The 21,960-nt window shown below is 39.2% G+C and overlaps 2 protein-coding genes across 2 annotated transcripts in view; one reads left to right on the top strand and one right to left on the bottom strand.

Annotated features, from left to right (window-relative positions):
* Positions 1 to 2,414, top strand: part of osbpl7 (oxysterol binding protein-like 7) — a 15,197-nt gene extending 12,783 nt beyond the window's left edge. The window contains exons 21-23 of the mRNA XM_063892528.1: positions 27 to 153; positions 270 to 392; positions 1,010 to 2,414. Coding sequence (XP_063748598.1) covers positions 27 to 153; positions 270 to 392; positions 1,010 to 1,118 — 359 coding nt within the window. The 3' untranslated portion in view covers positions 1,119 to 2,414. The remainder of the gene's footprint in view (positions 1 to 26; positions 154 to 269; positions 393 to 1,009) is intronic.
* Positions 2,306 to 21,960, bottom strand: tbx21 (T-box transcription factor 21). Its single transcript, XM_063892530.1, has 6 exons — positions 21,145 to 21,960; positions 11,749 to 11,903; positions 8,781 to 8,902; positions 8,362 to 8,520; positions 7,690 to 7,751; positions 2,306 to 7,413 (listed from the first exon to the last, which is right to left on the bottom strand). Exons 1-6 carry the CDS (start codon positions 21,687 to 21,689, stop codon positions 6,594 to 6,596), a joined length of 1,863 nt encoding a protein of 620 aa, XP_063748600.1. The 5' UTR covers positions 21,690 to 21,960; the 3' UTR covers positions 2,306 to 6,593.

Genomic DNA, 21,960 nt, shown 5'->3' with positions numbered 1-21,960 from the left:
CCTAACAGTCTTCTGTCACCTCACAGATCCCCAGCCGAAGGATCACCTGCTGTACTACGGCTTCTCCGCCTTCGCCATGGAGCTGAATGAACTCCCCCCAGAACTGACGCCTCTACTGCCTCTTACAGACAGCCGCCTGCGCCCAGACCAAAGGTCGGCGCAAAAAGAGCTGCTAGAGCAAAGAAATACATACACTATACGCTATGTTATTTGCTGAAAAAGTGGATTCTTTGTAACGTTATTCTTTGAATTCTTTCTCTTTTTAAAAGGCTGCTGGAAGAAGGAAAACTGGAGGAAGCAGAAGCAAAAAAAGATTTTATAGAGGAATATCAGAGGGAGCGAAGAAAAGAGCTCGCCAAAAGGGGGGAAGAACATATTCCTCGTTTTTTCAAGTAAGTACATTTAAATGATTACGTATAAAGACCATAACATAATCATGATTTGCTAGTTTTAATATGAATGCTAAATGTTATGCTCTAATGTTTAGTCCATGAATGTATATAAGGTACTTTTATCTGAGTCTGGACTTTAGAATAACAATTGGTCTGAAAATGTGTTTCATGGGTACATGGTATGGAGCAAAAAACTATAAAAAGACTAATAGATACTTTTTTTGGCCTATAAAAGATCAGAAAAACAATGAAACATTTGTATTACAAGGTCGTAGAATTTGAGGGGATTTCATGCAATGTCTTGTTTTGTCCAACCAATAATCCAATCCCAATAACTATATTATGGTAACCAAGACCATAATATTGGCATTTTGTCTTTTAAAATAGACTGAATTTTGTAAATCAATAAAACTTTGAAAGTATATTTCCATAGTACTTAGTACATTTACATTTTAACAGAAACCTTTTGGATTTACATTGACATGCATCATGAATAATTTGGAGATATCACTGTTTGAAAGCTACAAGCTTGCTTGTTGTTCTTACCATGTTCCTGTGAAAATATATGAATTGCAGCAACATCCACATTTTTCATTGAATATTTTCTTCTTCTTCAGGAAAGCCAAAGACTCCTGTGGACAGGACGTGTGGCTGACAAACGGGTCATACTGGAAGGTCAGAGAGAATCCAGGTTTTGCTAATGTTGACAACTTAACCATCTGGTGATGAGACGACAGAGACGATCTTAAATGCCAGATAAAAGACATGTGTGAGAGATGTTGGACATTTGGACAGCATGTATGAACTGCTCTGACAAACGTGTGGAGTGGAGATAGTGCTGTTGGTCTCTCCATGCTCCTTGGTGTCTTCCCATGACCGGCTCATGGGAACCCTCCATCAGACAACCCAGATAACCTGGCATCAAGTACAGGTGAAAAAACATATAAAGACTTTTTCATGGGGTTACATTTTCTAATGCATTTTACTGTTATATTTGTTAGATTACTCACACATTTATCTTTATTTTTTGAGAATTTTACGGTTTTAAGTAGGATAGGCTGAATGTGTGATTACTTGAAACAAACGACTTGAAATGGATTTCTCTGTCAGGTTAGTAATAAGCCTATACGTATTGTGTTAGCCTATTCAATTCAAACATTGAATCAAATTATGTCCTCTAATGATTAGTACACTAGTTTGAACTGTTTATGTAAGGGGTACCTGTCTAATAGCATATTTCCTAAATCCATACACCAGATTTATTTAAGAATTGATCATGTGTTAATGTTCAAGTTGCCAGCAAGTGTCCAAAAAAGGAACTTCTTGACAGATAGTAAATACCCATCTTTTAGGCTAATCAAGCCACAGCTACAGTATATTTACAACCTATTGGTGTACCAGTGCTGACGTAATGTATTTGAAGTACTCCAATTTGGTAATAGTGACTTTCACAATAATGAAAACTGAGTATGATGCTATTAATGATCAAAATAGCCTGCTTAGAAGAGGTAATGGTAAAACCTCTGGGCATTGCTAAGATCATATGATGGTCAAAGTTTAATTTATTTATTTGAAAAGCAATAACAAACCTTCATTGTAATGTCATTTAAAAGAGGAGATACGATATTTAACTCTATTTTTATGTCATTATTAGTGAATAATATCCAACTGGTTGGAAACATGTAGATATTTATACAGTAACATCTTAACTGTGTTTTTATTCTTCTGTGGTATCAATTTATTATAACTGTACTTGACTGCAGATAAATGTATATTGTAAGTCAGACATTTGTTTGAAAATGATATTATGGCACAAATTTAATCTCACATAATTTACAAGGTTGTTTTTTGTTTGTTTATTTGGTCAAAAGTTCTGCCTACGTGAAATAAAAGGTTGATCTAAACAGCCGAGATTTGTCATGTATAAGCTTTAATTTCATGAATAAAAAAACATCAATACAATAAACAATTATGCCACCTTTTAATAAATAACAATTTTCCCCTATTCAAAAATCTTCATCTCTTAATTTTTGCAATGTAGAAGCTCTCAATGAAAGAGTCGAAGGAGGATTTTTGCTCCCTCAACATAAACAGTGAACACGGATCACACACAAATAAAATAACATGCTTGTTGCTTGACCTTGTCTGGTCTCCCTTCTTCACTCCTTTATTTCTATTTTATACAGTCAAATCTCTGGAAATACAGTTCCCACACCGTCTTATTCTCTTATAGAAAGGAAATGTGTTTATGGGAAACAAAGACTCATGGGAAAATGGAGGTATTTAAGGTTAAACATCAGGGATAGCTGATTGTAAAAGCTAATCTATCCAGCAGGGGTCGATCCTGAGGCGTCTGAAAGCATTTTTCTGCTGTTTGATGTGAGATCTTGCACTAGGGTGCAGGAGTTAAAAGCACACAACCAACCACAGCACAAATAAATAACTAACCGACATCGTTCGGAGGCTAGAGATCACATGAATGTTTCTGCAATGCCATCATTAAGTCTAAACTAATTTACTGTCTATTAATTGCACTTGAAACAAGAATTGTCCATAGTTCACCTTCATAAGGTACATCAATAATCGTCACCGTTTCCTCTAATTGACGTCAAAATAAAGATTAAATAGTAAATCTTTTGGAAACGTTACACAAGCAAGATACAATATATTCTGTTTTGAGCATAAAATTAACACTTCATTGCCATTTGACTGTAAATTAACGGTTCTGTTTAAGGGCTGAACTGTCAGACACTTTTTCCTTTATGCATCATTATGCATTGTTCCGGCGATTTTGCTGTAGTCCCACTATAATGTTACATAATGTGAATGTAACACCAACACAACTATAAAAGAGCTTGAATGTGAAACCTCAATAAGGCAAACGGGCGCAGGATAAAAAAAATATATAGAGGAACACTGAAGTCAGTAGGAGTCCAATCCAACAGGTAACAGCTTTAATATTGACCAGACACTAAACACAATGTCTGTAAAATTGTCTAATTATTCAGATTATCCAAAAATAATTAGACAATTTAAAATAATTAATGTTCAGCAGATTAACTTACAGGTCTAAAAATGTACAGATCGTTTGCCTGTCAGAAGAACTCATTCAAGTTGTTTAAATCTAAATGAAATGAAATGTTTTATTGTAAAAATATTGTTTTTAATAGTACTGTATGCAAGTTTGAAATGTACACATTTAACTCCCCTTAGTCCCCAAGGCCTCTAAATTGTCAAAAGAAATGTTTGATTCGTCACAACATGACAGTTATGAAGGAATAGCTCCACATGATTTCAAATAAGCTTGCTATTTTTTTGACTGAAAAATAAATGAGAAGATTATAACCATTCTTAAATTGTGATAACAACTAGAGCCAGGAAGCAGGTAGCTTAGATTAGCATAAAGCAAAAACACTGACAGCTCTTGGGTTCACAAATAAACTTTTTCTATACAGTTTGTTAAACCTGGACAAAACTCTCAAAAACGACACTGTATGCAAGGTTGTGTTCAGGAGTTTACGAGTTAGGCTAGGTGTTTCCCCCTGTTTTGAATAGGTAAACAATGCTAATGATATCCTAGCTTAAGATCTTTTTTTTAGCATATGTGAGTAGCATCATGTCAACATCTTAAGCAACTATTTAGGTAGTATTATGTTTTGTCTGGCTATCTCCACAGTTCATACTTCAAACAAATTAAGGAGGTGTATCATTTACAGATGACTGGTAAAAAATCATTAACTCTGAGGAGATATTAATTTAGAAAGTTAGCAAAAACTGCCTTTACCGCAAACTTGATGATGCATTGAGGAGTAAGTAGGCCATAAGCTTTAGGTGGGTGATTTCAACTTAGTGACCGGGGCAAACATGTATTAAACATTTCACCTGGGATAAACCATTGTTATAACCTTCAACTGTAAATGTGTCATTGAAAAGCTCAGTAAAAGACATAAGCCAAATAACAGATTCTGGGATTTTTCTTCTTTTAGGCATTTTAAGGGTGCAGATTTATTTTTAATTGCATTTCTCTGTCAGAAAAGACTAAAGTAACCCTGAACTGCACCAAGCGAGTGCCTGCCTGTCGCCTCCAGTGTTGTCTGAGGCCATTAGCACACCTGGTGAGGAATGAGGAGCAGATCTCTGATCAGCGCCGACTGCCGCCTCACTCTTCATTTCTGTCACCAGGCTGGGAGCCGGGACTCTTGTCAGGCAGTGTCACGACATGATGAGCCCGAAGACTAAAGGGGAAATGCAGAGTGCCTGTCTGGTCACTTTGTGCTTCCTGTTTATCAGGGGTCTCAGGGTGACAGTGCCTCTTCTTTTACCTACAGGTGCATATAGTCATTCTGAATGACCCACTTTTCACTTGTCTGCAGCTCTGTTGCTCTACTACTACTGTACAGGAAGGCTTTGGGAAGACTTGCAGCACCACAGCAAAGACAATTAAGATAACAAAATGTAACCGGGTGTAGAAAAGTGACTGAGAATGAAGATCTCTTGCTAGGTTTGTCTTCTATTTCCGAGTTCAATCTTAGTAAATTGTCCCTCCCATATCCCTTACAGTCAAGATGGCGTCTCAGATAATAAACTAATGATGTATTCTGCTTAACTTTAATTACTGATAACATTTTGGCTATGGAATCGATCAACAGATGCTTTGGTTCAAAATGAAACTAACCTTTTGATTTCAGTTTTTCAGCTACAACAATGGAAAAAATGTGGCCTGCAGCCAACTAAGTAGGAAGGCCGGAAATGCCTCTCAAAACTAGAGAGGCTGTTGTTCACTTGCATGAGGAGTCAGCATTCATTGACGTTATATCATAGGTATTTCAAAATACATTATGTTAATCAACCACGGGAGGTCTTAGAGCACAGAAATGGCATGTGTGCAGAGATTAGCTTTAGATGGATATATGAATGCACATAACTGCACACATTATTACTAGGCTTAGGCCTGGCTGAGATAACACTGTGGTTATGTTCATCTACAGTGCGTGCAGTTAGTGTATGTGTGTTTTAAGCTTCTGTCTGCCAATTCTGTTTTCCAATTATGTCGTTATCAATGCTGGTATTGATGCGGTCTTTGTGTGTGTGTGTGTGTGTGTGTGTGTGTGTGTGTGTGTGTGTGTGTGTGTGTGTGTGTGTGTAAAACAACAAGTACGTTTTCCACGCTTGATTGAACGTTTAACAAATCTGGATACAACATTAGTGAAGTAATTTCATCCTTCCCAGGGTGTCGTCTTTAAATGTCTTTTTTTGGCAAAGATCTGAAGAAATTCAGATCAACATGATAACCAATGATACCAGCCGTTCAATCGGCTGATAACTGTCAAAGCAGGTGACATATTAGAATATTGTTTATATTATTTTTTCTTCTATAGACCCCCTTTTTAGACATCTGTTTGTAAGTTTTTAGGTGAGATTTTAATCATAGAAACCAAAATTTCAACATTATCTGTCTCTGTGTGGATTGTCTTCAGTTATAAGGACTTGCTATTTCTGCTGTAGTTGCTGATTTACTTAGCATTGACACACGCACACACGCGCGCGCGCGCATACACACACGCACGCACGCACACACAAACACGATCACAGAAGAGGTTGTCCCAGCGGGGTTGACATAGATTAAGCTTCAGGACATGCGCTTGCTAAACCTTCTTAACCTCTTGACATCAGTTCTCTTTAACCTCTGCACAGTCAGCCTGCAGTTCTGCTCTGTGGACACTGGTGGGCGCTGCACTAAACAAATTGATTTGCAGAGAAGATTGTGTGTGAAATGTATTTTCTGCTCAGAATGATCAGGGGAAACGACCGTGAGCATATTGTGAGAGTATGTGTGAAAGGTTGAGGGTGAGAAGAAAGAAGAGACAAGATGGAGCAGAAGAGACAGAGAGAGTGTTTGATGCAGAAAGAACAGACAATCCCTGCAGGCGACTGTCAACAAGTAGATATGCAGATCATTTCCCCCCCACAAATCTATAGATGTTTCAAAGGCTTAAGTCACAGGTCTGTTTGTCTGTATGGTGTTTATGTGACTCTAGGCTAGATTCCCAGTCACATTCACTTCTGTTCAATTTGACAGCAACCTTGAAAGTTTCTCCTGTTATCATCTCACACTTTTGAGGGGGGACTCTGGTGTTGTCTGTTCCAGCCCTTCATTTGACCAGTGCATGTTCATGAGGGCGGTGTGACCCTTGGAGGTCTTCAGTGAGTGTAGTAGCCATAGTAGTCTGCATCACTGTTGCTGTCCTTTTCACAGACCTCCCCACTGCGCGGAGGTGGGGAGTTTTCAGTGCTGGAAGTGTACGGCGACACCCTCCTCTTCTTGTTGTCACCCACGCCGCCCTCATAAAGGCCCGAGTCGGCTGAGGCTGCTGATTTCACAGAGGGAGGCTCCAGCCAATGGTCCTCGGACACCACTTCCACAGTGTCTTTGGGCTTGTCCTGCAGCAGGGCCGGCTGCAGAGACTCCAGGAGCGAGGGTGGGTGCAGTCTGGGGTTGCCAGGCGACGTAGAAGAAGATGAGGAGGATGATGAGGAACATATGGGTCTAAACCAGCCCAGGCTGGGGCCGGGTTTACTCGGGTGGCTGAGGTACTGAGGGGTGGGCCGGCTCGTGGTCCAGCCTGCCGAAGTGGCTCCTGATACAGACACGCTTGTAGATGCAAAAGGGTGGTCTGGGTAGTAGCTGAGGGCATGGTGAGCAGACGTCTGCAAGGGGAAGGTCTTATAGAACCCGTTTCCAGAGAAGTCCCCCTCATAGGTTGAAGTGAAGTCGAGACGATTGGTGGCCACGCCCTGCTGAGGCGGCAAGTACCAGCGGCTGTGAGGACCCGGGCTGGAGGATGGGTCTTTGTGCTGCTGGCCCATACTGAGGTGCTCACGGCTGTAGAAGCGGCTCTGAGGCAAGGGGCTCATGTATTGCTCAGAGAGGTAGCCTTGGGGGTAGCAGCTCCCTGGCAGCAGTTGCTGGGTCTCGGTAGGGGAGGGGGTGAGGCGATCAGAGTCAGGAGGAGCGTACAGCCTAGGCAGGAGGGGAAGAGAAGAGAGTGTGAGAAGAGAAGAAAAAAGAAGGTGTTATTTCCTGCCCAAACCTCAACCTATCCATCAAACATCTTACAGCCCCTCACACCCTCACACTGCAGCACACTTGAGCAGAATTGCACCTATTCTAATATTTAAAGGGAGACACTTAACATGTACCAGCGATAATTTCACAGAGCAAATGCAACGTTAAAAAAACAAGACAGTAACTGTATTTTGTTTCCCCACATATAGCTTTTTTAAATAATTGACTTACGTGTCGTAATTGTCGCGGAAACCTTTAGCGAAGGGGTTATGGTCTATTTTCAGCTGAGTGATCTGTGTAAGGAATAGGAGGAGGGCAATGAGAGAATGTAGGCTTAGGAAAAAAGAGAAGCAGTGAGCAACCACACAAGAGAAACAAGCGAACAGAGACAGAGGAGGTCATTGAGTAATAATTAATGAGGATAATAGGCAATTGGAAAGTTTATCTTTAGAACACACCATCATACAAACAGGGCGAGTGTAGGCTTTGGATTACAGTAACTCTTACACAATGTATCTGAACAGCTGTTATCAATATATACAGCACATATTGTGAGCTACAGCAGGTCAAACAAGGTGAAATGACTCTAGTTGAACTCATACTGTACTATACAGTCTCTGTATAGTAACTGCTTTTAACACTTACAGTAGATTATAGGATTGTCAATTAAAGTGTGTGCATTTTTGATGCATGCATGCATTAACCAAAACTTCTATTTAAGCATGACTGTACCATGAATCATTGAACTCTAGACCTCATTAAGATGGTGGAGAAGAGATGCTATTGTGAATTCAGGAGATCTTGCTATAAACAAGTGTGAAAATTAAATCATAAACATTTTTCCCATGTCACAATGGGTTTAACATTAATTCACAATTACACAAAACGATGAATAGGACTTACATCTGCGTTTTGATAAGCAGTGACAGCGATGAACTGATTCTCGGGGAAGATGAAGGTCTGAGCTTTGGATGAAAGGAAGGGATCTTCAGAGCCATCCTCCTTCACCTCCACGATGTGAAGGCGGGGCTGGTACTTATGGAGCGACTGGAGCACGATCATCTGAAGGGGAGGGAGAGGAATTTTTTACACCTATTGCCTTTTTTGAAAGAAAATACAGTAGATTTGAATCAAACAAGAAATGGAAGGAAACAGAGAGAAAAGAAGGTCTATGACCGTGTCCAAGGTACCTAATACTAGTAGTCTTATTTGTGGATATTTCAAAAGTTGAACACAAATCAGTGATCTGTTAATACCATGCCTTGACACAGAATAATGAATGGAAAGACAGAAGGTTGAAGGCAGAGAACTGGAAATGGTACCTGTGCCACATTGTTGGTGCTACCCTTGTTGTTGGTGAGCTTGAGTTTGCTGAAGGACACTTCCTGTCTCATCCAGTGAGCTCCTGTGTTAGGAGAATCAGGGTGCATGTACATCCGGTTTCCTGTAAGTGCAAATTACATGTAAGCAATATGTATAACATTTTGAGAGTATTTCTCGCCTATAACACTCTTATCAGACAGAATTATTTATGCTTTTGGACACATTTTCAAAGATAACAAAACATGGTATTGAAATGATCATTTAAACAACAGCAATTTTAATAGACACAAGAATCCTAGAAAATAATTCATAAAAAAAGGAGAACAAAAATGATTTCAAATTGAAATAAATAAAACAAGAGTAAATGAAATAAATGAAAACAATAATTGTTCAGATTATTAAAAAAAAATAGAAATACATATGTCACAGGAAATTCAGCTGTAAATCATGTAGATGTTATTTGTTGCTAATATTTGTCTAACACAATAAATCACTCAACTTGGTTGATTAAGTTTAAAGGATGGAATGTTAGAAGCTGTTTATAAAAAAATTCTGTCATATGTGACCCAAATTCATCTCAATAGTTAAAATGCCACAGCTTCCATCTCTTTTATATTTGATAAATAATAAAGTAATAATCTTAAAGCAGGATACTATCTCGGCAAAATGATGTCTCACAGCGATACCACAATGACCTTGCTAACCTTCTATGAGCCCACCACATAAATGAACTATTAAATCTAATTGACAAAAGTTGTTTTACCACAGTTTCCACAATGTAGCACATCAACAGTCACATTTCACTAACACCTGGCACATGTGTGACAACACCCTGTACTTTCTCTTTTATTTGTATAAATGTGGCTAATCATCAATCACAACCAAAATTTCATCTTGGCTGACTTGCTATTGTGTTTTTTTCTCAAAGATGTGAACAGGAAGAGAAAGGTGTTCAACGGAGGAAGAGAGAAGGGGAGAACGTACATGGACTGAAGCAGAAAAGTCTCATTACTGGCTCAAAAAATATCATCTATCTTCAATATGCCATCTTTTCAAGGGCTAAAAAAAATCCAAAATAGTTAATTTAACTACAGAAAACTACAATAGTAGTTTGTCATTAGCTGACATACTGATACAATATGTAATAAGCTAATATTAGCCAATATATCAGTCTGGCTCTTTTTTATGGAGCTGATAAAATCTGCACTAAGGCCCATAAAGCTTTTGTTTGTTTAAAGAGGTGGAACTCTTTAATGCAATACATTTGATATTAATTGTTTATTTATATGCACTATAGATCTTCTTTTATCTAGTTTCTCTTATGTGATTGATGCTTCTTTCCCCCCTCTTCTTATTCAACACCAACTGTTGTCTCGGTCCCTCCCTACACCCCCCTTGATGCCATTCTCCATCCATCCACCAGATGCCCTCAGACTTTTCCGAACTGTTCCAGCCACCTGACTCGCTGCTTCACCTGATCACCTGCTCACCTGCTCACCTGTTTCCACTTTCCTGTCATCAGCCCTGCAGTATTATACCAGCCCATTTCCTCTTGTTCCTGCTTTTGTTTCCTGTGCTCAGAGACCTGGTTGCATTCACTGCCATCCTGTTGTCAGCCTGTAAGCCTGTTCCTGATGATCTTCCTGAGTAAGTTCCCTTTATCCTATCTGCCTGCCTGCTTTTGAGATCTCTATCCATTACTGTGGAAATTCATTATTGTGTAACCTACATGCATGCAGTAAATGTATTTTTGTTCTTTAAATGATTAAAGATTTATAGCTGTAAAATATGAAGGACAAAATGTCCAGTGAATCTAAGCCAGTATAATACTATAAGCTTGCAACAAAAGCACTCATAATTACTAAAAATGTTTTCCTTGGACATTAATTACTTCATAAGGTCCATAATTTAAACAGAAATGTAGCCTATATTTACCAAGCAATGCATACCTTTTTGAATTATTCACACAATCTCTGCAGGATGTCAGAAGAAGCTGTTGACCTCAACAACAGCAAACACAATATCACACATGTCCACAGAAACCTCTCACACTACGTGCATGGTGATGCTCATCTTGGTTTCTCTAATGTATGCATGTAGGCTGGCTACAATATTGCTAACTAAACCACTTCCTTAAAAAATATCTTCAATTGTGCACGCACTGCTGAATGCTTCTGCTTATTGATTGCTTAGGGTCTTTGCTCCTAAGCTGGTGGTAGATTATATACTTTTGTCCTAATATGCAACTACAAATGTGAGCACATATTTTTTTGTCCCTTTAGGGCTATGGAGCTAAGTGTCCAATTTATTAAGGTCTTAAAATTGGTTTAAGTATAAAGTAAAAAAGAAACAATGTTTGTAACTTTAAATGTTTGTGGCCTAAAATATTTAAATTTAAATGGATAATCAACTTGAATGGATAATTAACTTGAAGGGATAATTAACTGATAACTTCATTGTCAGTTAATCATTACCTTTATTCAAGGGTTGTCAAATAGAGGAAAGACAGAAGACATTTTGTCAGTGAGTAAAAGTACTCAAATCTTTAACTTAAGTAAAGCAAAACCACATTAAGGGAGATACTGTAGATACTAAGGAATTACAAGCATTTTAAAGCTTTTACTGAAGTTAAAGAACAATAATAATAATATCAAATTATACTTAAAGTTCCCAAAGTAAAATACTCATTATGCAGGGTGGCCCATTTCAGAATACTGGATTAATGCAGTAATGCGTTCATCATTTTAATGTTGCAGCAGGTAAAGGTAGTTGTAAACAGAGTATATACTGCTGGGTAGTATATATCTGTAATAATCATCAAATGTAGTGCTGTACAAGGTGTACAACCTCCCTCTGAAATGCAATGGAGCGCTTTTATGTTCTCTGATCATGGAAACGATTCAATCAGAAAAAAGACAGCAATCAATTGACATTCTTGTAATACTCTATGTTTTAATGTAAAAGTACCTGGCATGTTGCCTTCCGCTTTCCCACACTGGACCCACTTGCCGCCCTGGTACCTCCAGTGGTGCTGATCTGCAAGAACCACGTCCACATAGACGTTATAGTGAGCAGACGGGTCCAGAACACTGATGTTGAAGCTCAAGAAGGGGAACATCCTCCTGGATAAACACACAGGGAGAAACGGGAATAATCATTTTTAGCATTAATCTTTTTTTTGTTTGTTTTCGTTTTGCAAAGGAAAACATTACTTGATGAATCAACTAATTTTTGCATTCATTTCATGATGCTCGTCTCCTCAACTGCTTCAAAGAAAATGCATGTACTTAAAATATGCATCAATAACGAACAGCTCAATGCTATATTTCCCATTGGGAATTGAATGCTCAAAGTATTTATGCACTTATGGGAATGTAAAATACACGTACTACTACTCGGAGGATTTGACCTACTGAGATTGTGCGGCATTTTCTTTCATTTAAGGGACTTTTTCTCTGCCTTGAAAGACCAAGAAGGAAGAAAGAATTGAAGAAGGCGTGCTTACACATTTCAAAGTGAAAGTGATCACAATGACAAAATCAGAAACTAAACCACATGCAATAGTTCAAGCTGTTTCAGGAGAACTTTTCTATAGCTGACATGTTTATCGCATTGATGTGCTTAAGATTAGAAAGCTTTATTTGTACGGTTTGTCCGTATTTTAACACCTAATGCTTTAAAGCATTCTACATTCCCCAAACCCACTGTACCATATATTGAATTAAAAAGTAAATCCTTTCCAAATTTAGAAAGTAATGAAAATGAAGTTGAACTTAATATCAAATCCAAAAAACAATTCTGTGAAAGGATATTCTACAATGTTGGAAGAATAGCAACTAAACGATCAAGAGTATACTATGGACGAGAGGTGGAGGGGATGGCTGACAGTGGTGTGTGCAGGTCAATATTTAATGCTGCTGTTAATAAAAGATGCCACCACAAGCTGCTACTGATTGCTGGAGCTCTTTACATGTTGAACTTAGTTTGAACACCGAAGGCTTCAGCGAGACGAGGTAACCGGGAGGTCAGGGTGTCCCTGGGCGCAGTGAAAAGACAGAGGGGCTGGGTTATACCAGAAGCAATGGGACACACACAAATGTATAAGGCATGGACACTGAATACACAAAACCACAAACAGACATTTGTGACAGTCTGCAGTGGCATATTCATGTGTACACAAAAGTAAATACAATACTTCACTACACATCAGTTTAACCAATGAGTTGTATCATCTTGAAGTAGATTGACTTTTTTGTATATTTTCTCATTTGCATTCTTGCTGAGGGGATTAACAACTCTTGTGGCTTTAAAGCAATCCAACGGAACTTGTCAAAAAGCCCATTATGGAGCTCCCCCTACAGGCTTGGAGGTAATGTACGTTTACGACACTGTCGGCCTCTCTCTTTCTCTTCCTTGCTTCATCAGTCAACGTCTTCTTTTTCTTCGGTGCCTCTGCCATGATGATGTACTGACAATGCTGCGCTTGCTTCTCCTTATACCTGGGTGCGTGGAGGGGGTCTATTTGTTATTGCGGTAGGTGTGCCAGAAAGCAAGTCGAAGTACTTCCGCTCATCTCCCGGCCCGGTCTAGCAAAGTTACATAGCGCAGTTATCTCACCTCAGACCCCCGATGGGCATGAAAGAGAGGCAAATCGTCATATTAAAAGTCATTCTAGCCGCTCAATTTTTTTCAAGCTGTTATTTTAAGGTACAAATGCTACATTGGATCGCTTTAAGGTAAATGAGAAGCTAAAGCTATTAACATAGCTTAGCTTAGCAAAGATGGAAATCTGATGGCCTGGCTGGGGTTATCCCCATGTTTCCATGGTCGTGATATAAACTAACATTGTAAGTGAAAGTGAGTTTTAGATCAAATTGCAAAAAAACAATAGAAGATGGATGTTTAGTGCAGTTTAAATGGGAACATTTGATTCCTCAAGGTGGAGTAACATCATTCAGCTATAAGTGGAATGTGGTGAACATTTCAAAATACATTTTTGAGATCAAAAAACACTCTTTTACTGTGTAATATTACGAGGAGATCAGGTTGATGGACATACTGTAGGACCCTTAGAACATGGATATGTTTTCAGCTGGATTTGTTGAAATGTAAACAATGCAAGAGTCCGCAGCCATACAGTACTAGCTACTTCTTCAGCTTAGTTAGCAATGCATTGAGCTAATGCTAACATCGGTATGCCAACATGCTCACAATGACAATATACATTCTGATGTTGAGCAGGCTTTATATTTGCCATGTTAACAGTCTTTGTTTAGTGTGTTAGCATGCTAACATTTGTTAATCAGCCCAAAGCCAACAGTAAAGCTGATGCTGATGGGAATACCATTAGCCTTAATTATATTTGGTTACACTCTGGCATTTGGCCATTAACCAATATTTCATACATAAAGAAAATTGGCCTGATGATGGGGCTAGAGTGAAGAAAAGGACAACCTACGTTTAGAATATTTCTTGGAAACATTTCTGTCGCAAATTTTAACGCATCCATCCCACATTATTGGAGATGGTCCGTTAAAAGATATAACTTGTGGGTGGTGCTTTAGCAGTGGTTTTGGTCTGGTGCCTCTCCTATTTATTATTCATTATCCAGGTCTCTAACACCAACGCCCCTCCCCCATCAATTAAAATGTAGTGTAATGGTCCTTTCCTGAACATTAACTATCATAATAAAACATAAACATAAATGCATGTAACACCTTAAATGCATAGCAATAGGTTTGATTAAACTACACAATATTGATCTTCTCATTTCACTCTCTGTAAGAAAACAAATAGTTTACCAGGATAAATTCGGCCCTGTTTCTAACTGGATGTTGGCTGATTCATTCATGCTACGTGTTTGCATTTGAACTTGCGCTGCAGTCTGGCTCTATATGATGTCCCCAGTGTGTAATAAATCAGGGCAACATGTTTGACATTTGCCCCAGCTGTTTGACACAGGCTAATAGCACCTGAGGCTATGGAGCATTTGTAATGAGTGATGGGCAGCCAACACCACCACTGTGTTGTATGCAGTGCATGGCTAAATTAGTCAATGAGTGCAAAGACTTTACACAAAAGAGAAAAAAATACTTCCTTTTCAGGAACTACCCTCTTTCTTTTAAGACATGTTGCTTTGGGCGGAACAGATAGATAAGATCTTATGTTTCCAGTATTTGATCTCTTGACGCTTTTCTTTTGTAATATCATTCAGTGTGAAAAAGCAGGCAACGCCAATGTTAAAAAGCGAATGTTAAGTGATCTCGGTTTCCCTGAAGCAGTTTGTTGTTTACTGGTGTAAATACAATTGTGGTGTGAAGAGACACTAATCCCTCCTGTTTGTATAGTTCGGTAAACAACTACAGTTGCCTGCTGTTTAGTAATTGACTCAGGCTTTTTTTTAAAGGCCTAGAAAATGCTCACATACTTACTAATATTAACACTGCGCAACATTATTTATTTTTTATTGTTTAAGAAAATTGAATGCAAATATCAAGATTTTTGCCTTCATACTTTATTAGTAAATTGAATTTAGCTTTGACTATTTGTGACTTTTCTTTTGAATTTATTCTGAACATTTCCTTTGAATGACAACTTGTGGAAAACACACACACACACACACACACACACACACACACACACACACACACACAGACACAGACACAGACACACACACACACACACACACACACACACACACACACACACACACACACACAGGGGAAAGACTACCCTGCCCTGAGCCGTCCCAGTTTGGTCTTTCTGGCTACATGGCGAGTCCAGTTTAACAATCAATCATAGTTCAGGGTGAAACTGAATCATGGCAGCAGCTCTTCACTGGCTCGCAAAGAACAGGTGAAAGGTCTCCTCTTCCACTGCACAGTTTAATACAAGTGAAAACAGAAACTCTGCTGTTCAGCGTATGAATGGATCCACCCGCCTACACATGTGCGAGAGTAATCTAGAAGGAAGATGAGTAGTTATCATTTTTGCTTGATATTGTCACTCACACTAAAGCCTTTTATAGGAAATCAGAACTTGGCAAGGGGGGAAACCATAGAAAACACAACACAGAGAGGTATTTGCATGCGGGGGTGGCGCTTTACGCACCAAATTTAGAGAAGGAAGCTGAAAAACACAGTTAGTGGTGGCGGCTTGGTAATGAAGCATACAGTAGCTTCATTGCCTTTTGAGTAGTTTGACACACAGTTTCCACCTCAGGGAAACCAGTTTGCTTGTTTGCAGTAGATTAATGCACAAATCCACTAGCTTGAGCACAAGTAGGAATTAAACCTGCAGCTCCACAGTAACCAGACATACTCCCTAACCAACCTCTCAGAGTGCAACTCTAATTCACTGGAAACCTTGATGTTAATGACAACTGGCTGGCGCTGTGATCCAGGTGTTTGTATACGCACATGAATACTCATAACTGTAGTCTTTTCATCAGACAAAAAAACAAACAAAAAAACAGAGGAGTGTGGTGAACCAGCCAGTAATACAGAGAGAGACAGTACCGCTGGTGGTGACATTTAAAAATAAAATCAAAATAAACTGAGTGGATGTTAGAGAGAGAGGAAAGGGGGGAGGGTTTGGGTAGAGAAAGAGCGCGGGAGGGGGAATTAGAGGTTAGAGAAAGGGAAAAGGAAAGAGCAGAGGGTGGAGCGAAGGGAGGGAGGTGGAGGGTTGGTCCTAGGGATGCATGGCAGAAGAGGAACTAGATATTCACCAGGGAGAGGACTTTTCTACATGAGTGCACCCGCTGATTCATCCAGACAGGAGTTCAGGTCCAGTTTTTGTCACCGTGTGTACGCTTGATCATCTGTGACGAAAACATGCCAGTCTACAGCTGCTGCCAGACACAAGCACTCTCTAACACATATAATCCTGCTTCTGTATTGACCTATTGCAGAGGAGGTCATTGTCTAAGATGTAGAGAAATGTTAATTTTGTTATGTAGCATGTAATCTGATACTGCTGATTTCATGGTTTCAGGCCAAATAAAGGATGATGCTGGTAATCTGTTTTTTTCTTATCATCTGATGGAAAAACCAAAACCAACAACATGTTTGTCTCTCTCAATACTTCTCTATGGTGCCTCAAAACCATTTGCTCCTATAAAATAGGTCACAAATAGAAATGTTGGTTAATTTTAAGTAAATTTCAAACTCTTAGCGAGAAAACAGTCTTCATATATTGAATCTAAATAATCACAATTAGCAGTTTATTTTCAGTCCTCAGCCTCCCATGTTTTAATTAACCTTCTTTGAAAAACAAATATTGAGGAGCCTGCTGAAAAAGAAAAAGATTGAGGCCAGCAGGCATTGGCCTGTGGCTCAAGCAGAGGTGGATTTCACCACTTAATAATTAGAAGTTATTTACACAGTAAGAGGAAGAAGTCATTTAGCTATTCAAATAGATTGCCATTAGATGTTTCTGCGAAAAGCTCCTTATGCACACATAAACAGCTGAACAGGAAGTGACAAGTCATGCTGCTAAAACCTTGAAATCGTTCCACTTCTGCTTTTATACAGAAAGAATTAGCACACAATACTTTCAAATATTCCTTTCAATATTACCTCGCAGTGCATCTAATAAGAAATGTAATTCTTTCTGTTTGTTTTTTGACATGTTAAACATTACTGCATTACACATTTAACTTTCTAAAGTAGAGAAAAATACCCACTCTTTTGTGATTTGAAGTGATCATTTCCTAAATTTGACATATTTGGGAAATATATTTGATTATTTAATGATTTATTAAATTATAGTTTTACTTTGTAGGACCTACCTAATAATGACATTACATTACATGTCAATTGTTACACGTGAGCAATTTGGGGTGAAGTGTCTTGCCCAGGGACTGACTGCAGTGGGGATGGAACCATGTGCTCCCCTGATCCAAAGCATTAACCCACTGCGCCACAGTATGAATAAGTGTTAATATATGTAGGCCAAAAGCGGAAATTCCTTATATTTCTTGATTATTCTGCATTGTAATTCAGCTTTTTTGCAAAAGATGTGCTCATAGCAGTACTTGTAAAAAGTCCCTACTGTTCTTGGGAGCAAAATAAAGCAAAGGATTATTTCCTCTCTGAAAAACTACCAAACATCAGCTTGATTTGTGTCACAGTTTAAACTCAGTAGAGCGGAGAGAGCAGATGAGCATGTTTCCTCTAAGCCTGAAGTTTAGCTCTACATTATTTCCCTGAAAGATTTTTTACAAAAGAGAGAACTATAGGTCTTATCTCTTTCCTTCAACACAGATGATCATGCAGAACTTTGTAAGCATGACTGGTGACTTATTGTCTTTTTAACCTTTTTGCAGAAGTCTTTCGACGTTGATTATATGCCAATCATTCTAAGTGGCTTTCCGCTTGTGAAATTAATTACCACCCAACTGTCATTTACTTTCCCTTTTTAAAGGGGACCTTTACAACTTTTATAGAACACAAAGGAGTCTAATCGAGATGTTTCAGATGGGGGAATGGGAGAGAAACTCCCTCTGGAGGGAACTTTGGGATTTTTGCCTTTGCAGACCATTTACATGCACAAAAACCTATATATCACACTATAGGAAAGGGAAACCCCAAAAAGCATAATAGGGCCCCTTTTAAATTAATGCACTTCTTGGAAATCATGTTTTGGAGACGTTTGTCTCCTTGACTCACATCTAAACTAAGCATACCCCAGGTGTAGGATTGGATGAAACAAATGAACAAGGAAAAAAGCTTCACTTTCTCTTTTCAGTTTTAGTCATTGGTTTAACTTTCTCACTATTTCAGAAAATCCCATTATTTTGCATTTGAAAAACCTTTTTCTGCTTTTTCTTGTCTTTATTTCTTTGTCCTGTGGACAACAAAAAAGGACATTCAAACTAAATGCACTTCTAAATGCGTGCAGCCTCAATGAACTCTGCCGGTGAATGAGTACAACAGCAACGCCTGAAATGGCATCATAGTTTGATCTGAATTTAGCTCATGAGAAATGCAGATGAATTCGGCCCCATTCGCTACAGGCCATGAAAAAAATCTAGATTTCAAAGCCCATGTGTGGTACATGAGCAAAACTTCTGAGAGATCTGTCAGGCGGTGCACCCAGCGTCTAGTGCAGGCTGAAAAAAAAAAGGAATCTAGTCTTTTACTTCCTGAACTTCAAAGGTGCCTCACTTGTGACCATCTAAAGGCTCAGTGGTGTTGGACCCATCTCTATACTTCTCTCTTGAGCTTCTTTCACCTTTCTACCACAGATACCAGGGTTTTGATTAACATTGCAGACCCTCGGACTTCTCTCTATAAACCACAGCAAAATTATTGTAGGAGCCTCAACCACGCGAAAAAAATGTAAGGAGGCTATCACTTCTGATATTGAAAACAGCTCTTGTTTTTGCACTGCTGAACTTCAAAATCGTGCAGCAGTGTTTGTTTGTTAAAAGAAACAAAAGGCATTCACAACTTATTGTGCCTGGATGCCTGCAGTTCTGCATTTGAGCAAGGGGATTGAATAGAAAAGGGCGAGAGCATTTTTGACATTTTTGTAACATGAGGTTTGTGGTTTTTACGCAATTTGACAATTTGCTTTTTATCAAAGGTGGAACGATAACACCTCCGCACCCATTTCCCCGATCCTTTTGTCTTTGCAGGAAAATTGATACACTTTTGCTTAGGTGTGTTTGTGTGTGTGTTTGTGACTGTGTGGGTGTAACTTCTAATTCTTGTATTTGAGAGCTCTCTGGCAGACATGGTCCACACACACACACACACACACACACACACACACACACACACACACACACACACACACACACACACACACACACACACACACACACAATACAATAATGGCCATTTCTTGTATAATCTATATTGCAAGGACACAAAGCATTATCAGCATTTATTCAAGCCTTAAGACAAGATGGATGTAGTTACTTCATAATATTTTAAGAAATGACATCCTAAAAGCCAAGGGATGCATAGCTCAAATAGCTCTGACAGTAAGAAATCATGCAGGTCAAAGGGTAACATTTAGCAAAATGGTAACATAATAGCCTTTAGAAAAACCTGCATATCATTTTGAAACTATAAAATCACAAACAGTTGTTGAAATATCAACAAAAACATACACTTTCTTTGAAGTAATTATTTCAATTTAAAGACCCTCTAAAATAAAACGTGTGTTCAGCTGACAAACAGAGTGAAGTGGAAATATCAGTGTCCTATTATGTGACAGCGCACTTGTTTTCTGATTACGAGAAACCATGGCCTGAAACCTTCTGTCAAACACAAGTGTCGCATATTAGTGAATTAATGCTCTTTGACAGGCCGCATCTTAATGCTCAGTGACCCTGCACAGCCGCGGCAGCAGCGGCCCTGCCCTCTGTGCTCAGGGGCTCCAAAACCTCACAGACCCGGGTGCTTGTTTTTTTATCTCAATTTCAGTATCATCGTCTCTACATCCGCCTACTCGAGATATCGCGTTGGGGTTTAACTATCAGAAAGTTGGTTTCTCACTTGATTACATCTCCTTTTTAAATTAGCATCGCGAAGACATAACAGAGATTTGTTTTTCTCTCACTGATGTCGATAAAGTCGAGCCTAGTATTAAAAATAATCGGGAATTATTGCAAAGTACTGCCTCCCGGGAATAATGAGGAATTAAAATGTGCCATTTACGCAAATAAAGAAGTATTTTGTGATTTGCTTCTTTTTTCGGGTGAACTTAGAAGTCAAGCAGATGTGTCAAAATGTTCTTCAGCTACTCAGCTCGCAATTGATAATGTACTCAATAACTTTTCCAAAAACTACAATATTTTTGTTCACTTTTAACACACAAAAAAAGAATAATGGCAAATTATATATTGGAGTTTACTGAAAGAAAAAATATTCAGCATTTTTATTTCTACAAGAGTATTTCAAATAAATTACTGTAAGCGTTTTCTATTCAGACTCTTGTTTTAACTTAGATTTTGGGCAAAAGGAAAGCGTAAATTGACTTGTATGATGCTAAACATGTTCAGAGGTCATTCTCCTCGACTAAATAACGTAAACCTGCCAACACCTCTGTCACCTGACGGCTGAGGGTTATGCCATGCTAAAGTAAACGGGAGCTAAATGATGAGTGAACTCTGACCTCCACTCAGCACATAGCAGCATGGCAAGTGTTATTTATTTCTAAAAGAAAACAGTTTTCAAGTCAAGTTGTATATGAGGTTGTATGTGTTCTTCCATAACATAAGAGCAGTGGTGGAGTGCATTTGAAAGTGTAAAACCAAGTAGTTTTTCATTTCATCATCTGTTTTAAACAAATCTGATAAGAGAGGGCAATCAGTGGAAAAATAAGTGATATTTTTTGTCAGTCACTTACCTCCCCTGTTTGGTGATTATCATCTCGGTTTGGAACTTGTGGAACTTGGCCCATAGCGGGTAGTTATTGAGCAGAGCCTGGGTCTTCCCGCACACCTGTAGCCCAGGTAAAGGGTACAGGGGGGCCCGCTGGTAGCCGTGCTGAAAGCTGGCCGTGTAGTTCTCCGGGGAAGGAGAGTACAAGTCTTTACCGGCTGGAGGAAACCCGTCTCCCGTCGCAGAGATGTACCCCTGTCCGGCTCCGCTTCTTGGCGGCGAGCGTACCCCGCCGTACGGGCAACTACCGAGGCTCTGTGCGTAAAACCTGCCTGGCTGCGCTCCGTACCCTCCCACCGACTGCTCGGAGTGGTACGGCAGAGCCACGTCCTGCCCGCTTGGAACAGAGTCTGGGTAGTAAAACCTGGCGTCCTGGATCCCCATTTTAAACTCTGCTAGATCCTTGCTGCCGCGGTGGAGGTGATTGCTGATGTCCGTGCTCTTTCCGAAAGTTTGCGTTTCAGTCCCATTCAACATGCTGAGGAAAATGTTGCCACCTATGCCGCCCATTTGCAGCCCCACTCCCGTTCTGTGCGTAATGTCATAAGGCTCCGCTGTTGCGTCCAGTTCAACAAGAGCATGTACAATAAATACAAATCACAAAAGACCACTTTGCGGACTGTTATCCTCAGCAACGCACAGACATGCTACAACTTTTCAAATTCAGTCTCACTCGGTCAAAGCCCATCATAAATGACCAGCTCACACCGCCTCATTAGGATATTTATCCATAAACTTTTTTAATACCCGCGCAGCTGATTGTCTTGTCTTATTTTGACGA

The sequence above is a fragment of the Eleginops maclovinus genome, chromosome 10, assembly GCF_036324505.1.
Source record: "Eleginops maclovinus isolate JMC-PN-2008 ecotype Puerto Natales chromosome 10, JC_Emac_rtc_rv5, whole genome shotgun sequence".
NCBI classification, from domain to species: Eukaryota; Metazoa; Chordata; class Actinopteri; order Perciformes; family Eleginopidae; genus Eleginops; species Eleginops maclovinus.
This window is presented reverse-complemented; position numbering and strand designations above follow the sequence as displayed.